The sequence below is a fragment of the Rhipicephalus microplus genome, chromosome 10 (assembly GCF_043290135.1).
Source record: "Rhipicephalus microplus isolate Deutch F79 chromosome 10, USDA_Rmic, whole genome shotgun sequence".
Lineage (NCBI taxonomy): Eukaryota > Metazoa > Arthropoda > Arachnida > Ixodida > Ixodidae > Rhipicephalus > Rhipicephalus microplus.
Window position 1 is genome coordinate 60,840,345 of NC_134709.1, and position 5,681 is coordinate 60,846,025.

General features: G+C 46.7%; 1 protein-coding gene across 1 annotated transcript; it reads right to left on the reverse strand.

The window, feature by feature from the left end:
* Positions 1–1,735: 1,735 nt before the first annotated feature.
* LOC119181653 (putative ATP-dependent RNA helicase DDX5) lies at positions 1,736–3,334 on the reverse strand. The gene has a single exon (XM_075874661.1). It carries the CDS (start codon positions 3,332–3,334, stop codon positions 1,736–1,738), a length of 1,599 nt encoding a protein of 532 aa, XP_075730776.1.
* Positions 3,335–5,681: the final 2,347 nt, after the last annotated feature.

Consider the following 5,681-nt stretch of genomic DNA (forward strand, 5'->3'; position numbering starts at 1 on the left):
CTTCCTTCTTTCTGTGCTCTTTTCTTTTCCTCTTTTCTCCTTTATTTTCTTTCTTTCTTCTCGCCATCCATTATTTCGTTCTTTTTTCACTTCTTCCTTTGGTCCTGGCTATTTTCTCTTCTTTCTTTCTTCCTTTTTTTCCTGTTTGTTTCTTCTACCCGCCATGGTGGTCTAGTGGCTAAGGCGCTCGACTACTAACCCGCAGGTCACGGGATCTAATCCTGGCCGCAGCGGCTGCACTTTCGGTGGAAGCGAAGATTGTTGTGGCTAGTGTGCTTAGATTTAGGTGCATGTTAAAAAATCCCAAATGGTAAAAATTTCTGGAGTCCTCCACTAAGGCGTCTCATAATCATATCGTGGTTCTGGGACGTTAAATCCCAAAAGTCTTTATATTTCTTTTTTTTCTCTCCTTCTGTATTCCCTGACCCACTCTGCTCTCTTCTTGTCTCTTAAGGTTACACCTATCATTTTTTTCCATCGCTCGCTGTGTTGTCCTCAATTTAAACTGAACCCCCTTTTTAAGCCTCCCGGTTTCTGCTCCGCAGGTAAGTACCGGCTAGTTGCAGCTGTTACATATCTTCCTACTAAGGGTTAGTGGCCGATTACCATAGATGATTTGAGAATGCTTGCCGATTGTGATCCACCCAATCCTTATTCTTCCAGTTATTTCGCTCTGGGGGTTCGGCTCCGCGGTTACTACCTGTCATAAGTAGACATATTCCTTTACAACCTACAGCGTCTCTCTACCAATCAGAATGAGCTGTTTTCTGCCGAGACTGTTGCACATTACTTTAGTTGTATGTATATGAATTTTCAGACATATTTTTTCTGCTTTCGGTGTCCAGTTCAGTGATGATGAGCTGTAATTCGTCCCCTGAGTTACTCATCAAGGCAATGTCATCAGCGAGTCGCAGGTTACTAAGATACTATACATTAACTCTTATTTCTAGATCTTCCCAGTCAAGAGTTCTGAAAATCCCCAGTAAACACGCGGTGAATAGAATTGGAGGGATCATGTCTCTTTGCCTTACACCCTTATTTATTGGATTTCTATCACTTTGTTTATAACGAACAGTGGTGGCTGTGGAGACTCATCGAGAGCATATAAACATCATGGGAAACTAATGCGCTCGTTTTACGAGGCTGGTGAGCAGCCCTTTAAGGAAACCATGTGCGCGTTGCTTAACCCCGTATTCAGAAAAAGAGGGATTCCCAAAAGCGCGATATGATTATGAGTGACGCTATAGTTGAGGATTCCGGGAATTTCGACAAACTTATGCGTTTTAACGAGCACTGACGTCGCACAGTACACAGGCCTATAGCATTTTGTCTCCATTGAAAGCGACAGCCATGACCTGCATTAAGCCCACGTCAGCAACCGAGCACTTGAATCGCTACACCATCGCGGCGGACTGCATATGCGGGACACTTCGTGTGAACACGCATTCGTCATTGGACCAAGTCACAGCATGCATATAACGGCAATGCTAGTGGTCCATCGGGGCCTGATGGGCTACACATAAGATCCCAAAATATAACTAAAACCACACTAGAGACAACGGTAGTTCTTTGTAATTCGAATAATTTTAATAAAAGCAACAGTTTATATTCATTCCTTGTGGCTGAAATACGTCACTGCTTCATATTATTCATCTGATTTTTTAGAGATATGGACTCCCAACGCAGGTATCCAACCGATATTAGAAAACACATCTGGGAGCGGCGGCCTGTATTGTCACACAGCACGGATCTTGCCGGGGCGGCGAACACCATTAGTGTTATTTGACGTCGTTTGTTTGGCCATCTCTTTCAGCTCGCGTGGTACGACTTGTTCTGCCTCGCGGAGTACTGACACGAAGTCCCGGGCGTGTCGCTTGTCCTGAGGAGTGAAGAATGTGAACGCCACGGCGTCGCCGTTGGAACGCGAGGCATGTTCCAGGCGCCTCTTGTAAACTTCCGTGGACCTTGGGTAGTCGTAGTTGACCAAGCAGCGTACGTTACCGGCCCCATCCAGTTTTCGCGCGCACATGTCGGTAGACACGAGAATGGAAGCCCCTTCGTCCCGGAAGGCGGAGAGGGCCCAGTCCAATTCGTCGTCCCTCTTGTTTCCGTGGACGCCGATGACGGGCCACTCTCGAAGCGTCAAGAAGGTCGCGACGTCGTCAACCGTCTGTTTCGTCTCGACGAAAACGATGACCTTTTGACGACCCTCGCTGAGGATGTCTTCGAGAAGAGTGACGAGTTGATCGATTTTTTCCGTCTCGTCGCAAACAATGGCGATGTGCTCAAACTTCCCGACAGAAGGCACCTCCTTCACTCCGAAGCTGACCTGTACGTAGTCTTCTAGCAGGTCCTCGCATAGCGGATGCACGTCTTGTGTTCGTGAACTGAGCCATAGCTGTGTCTGACGGTCGGGACGGAGCCACTGTTCGATGGTCAGAACGTGATCTTCGAGTCCCGTTACCATCATACGGTCGACTCCGTCGAACACCACGTACGTGCAGCGGTGGAGGTTTAGTCTGCCTTCTTTCAGGAAGGTTAGCAAACGACCGACAGTGGCGATGCATATCGAGGGACGTTTCTCGAGCTCCTCGAGCTGTGGCTGTTTGGGTTCACCGTTGGCAAGACACACGACTCCAACCTTCGTGCGCTCATCGATCTCGCAGGCTAGCTTATGAACTTCACGGGTCATCTCACGGTTTGCAACAAGAATGAGTGCGACGGGTCCGTCCCCGTACTTCAATGGAGGCTGCCTGAAGACGTGTATGATGGCAGGGACAAGGTAGGCGACAGCCTTGACTTCCGTACCAGCTTGAACTTCTGCCAGAAGATCCCTGCCATGGAATGCTATAGGCCAACACTGAGCCTGAATGCTCGTGATGGGACAGTTCTTTGTTTCTAACCATTCTCGTAAGCATTCCGGGAGGCTCGCCTCTTCGAGGCTTAGCATCGGTCTCGGCACGTCGCGCCCACTAACTACAATCTCGTTTTCGAGTCGATACGCGTTCACTTCTACGTCAGACCGCTGCGCTGTTGTAACCTGCTCCTTGTAAACGCTCCTTTCAACCGGCGGTATAGCTATGCAGTCCCACCTCGGAGGAATTCCGCTTGCCTGGCTCTTGTGAACGCGTACGGTGCTCTTTCTTTTCTTGTGCATTTCGGAGGCCGTGCGCGAGCTGTCCCCGAGTGCTTGACGGTAAGCAACGGCTACCTTCTGCTGAGGCTGGTTAGGACCTTGAAGGTTTAGGAATGGCTGATTCAAGGGAGGCATGGGAGGTATCATGAAGTCTACCATGATGTCCATCACAGCTTCCACGGCATTCAGTGCATCCATATTGGCAGCTTCGGCTTCTTTCGCTTGACCTTTGTCGAAAACTGCCCTTCCCACTCCCAGATGGCTGGTGGCCTGGTTGGATCCTTATAGTGTGGCTTTAACCCACTACGGTGCACATGAGTATGGGGGCTGAAGGAGAAAAAGAAACCTCAAAATGTGTAAGCCCACCCGATGAGAGCTTCTTTTTTTTCTTGAAGGTTTGAACCCTTTACACGCAAGAGGCCCCGTTAGCGAGAATATTGCCACCCACACGTAGTGGGTCGACTGCAAGAGCGGCTCTACCATCTGAAGGAAAGAAAGAAGATTTGCGTGTCTCTTCTCGGCTCGAGAGCCAGCCACGATTGACGCATCGTCCTAGAGCTAGCTACCCGGTCGTTCAATATATCCCCCAGTACTTGTGACTCATCGTGACATTATGAAGAAATGGTTACAATAAGGCAGAAAATCTCCGAGTTTTTATTTTTTTTCCCACTTCATAGAGTAGACTCGCCGTCGCTGATATAGAAGAAATCAATTAAGCACCTAATATATCAACGCTTAAAAAGTATAACTGAAAAAAAAGAACGTCGAACAGCAAAAGGGATGTACACAAAAAGCCTTTCTTCCGCTTTCTTTTTTGCGCTATCCTTTTTTTACAGTTCATAGAGGGCCAACTGGCCCAACAGCCTGTTTCGCTAAAGTTCTGAATCTGCGTAGGAAACAAAGAAGTAAGGATGCATAAAGAAGTTTTGGCCAAATACCAAAATATATAAGAACATTTCTACAAAGAAGCACTACTCGAGTGGTACCTTAAAAACTGTCGCAAATAACCCCATCAATAGTGATTGAGCGAGGAGCCTCCAAACGGTATAATATTGATTACTGAAACGTTAAATTGACATTTCTTGAATTGAACATGCTACTATATTTTAATGCAAGCCGTTATAAGAAAAAAATACGCAGGTTGTTTTTGACTGTTGCACTGTTAAATAACTACTAATGGTATGCACTAGGCTTGCCTAAGCTTCACTGCAGTGTTCCCAACTGCAGGGTAATCACCCTACTTGTAGGGTGTTTTCGCAATTTTCGGGGAAGCGTAGGGGAATTGGGTGGTAACACAATTTTCTTATCAGACGTAGGGTAATTTCCAGTCGTCGCTCGTCGTCAATCAGCGAAAACAGTGGACGACCGAAGCGACATCTGCAGGGTAACATTCGGAAAAAGATTCGAAAACATGTTTCGATAAAATCAAACCTGCTTCAATTCACATCTCACCAGTATAGGAAAGACACGTAAAATAATACGCCGCGCACCCTTACGCTATACAATTGCTATATTTTTATCTTCTCCGTCGTTTCGCATTGATTTGTTGCGTCGAGGGTTTTCGAGTTTTGGGATGGGAGTTAGCTCCTGCTTTAAGGAGAAAGTTTGACAGCCCCGACCAAACCCGAAAAGTTACACTCGTCATCAACACGAGGAATGCAAAAAAAAATAATTTATCACCTCGTGACTTTGTGGTGACGACCGAGAACGCCAGAATGTATATCGTCATCGTCACGCTATCGTGAAGCCATCGTAACATCACATGACGTGCAGTTAAAGGATGACGTCATCGCCTGACGTTGTTAATTGGTCATAAATGGGTCGATCCCAGAGGCGCGTGAAGTGCATAGCACTTGCAGTGTCTTTCATCTCAGAGGCCAGGCAAAACGAGGTTGGGGGCCGAAAAACTTTCGCGTTGGAGGTTTTTTTTTTTTGCGACATAGGCTTGTCTTTAGGGAATATGATTGATTGATATGTGGGGTTTAACGTCCCAAAATTACCATATGATTATGAGAGACGCCGTAGTGGAGGGCTCCGTAAATTTAGACCACCTGGTGTTCTTTCACGTGCACCCAAATCTGAGCACACGGGCCTACAACATTTCTGCCTCCATCGGAAATGCAGCCGCCACAGCCGGGATTCAATCCCGCGACCTGCGGGTCATCAGCCGAGTACTTTAGCCACTAGACTTGTCTTTAGGGCATAATGTTTTGCGCGTGTACGTATATTAAATGTGCCATGGAGTTATATTCAGCGAATGCATTAGGAACAATTCATTTATTTTTATTTGAGAGAAGAGCACAATACTTCTAACACCGTGGAGTGGAAGATGGATGTTAAATGTGTCCCCTTGATGACGACGCGGTGACTCCTGCCCTCCGTTAAGGTAGATATTTTATTATTATTATTACATTTGAGCCTAATGCTCAGTAGCTGAGTGACTATTCTCTTCATATATACGAAACCTTGTAAATTCGGAGCCCAACTTTTAACGCCTTGGCGCAGATCAACCTTAGGTGTCCTGCTTATTCTTTTCGTTCTGCCT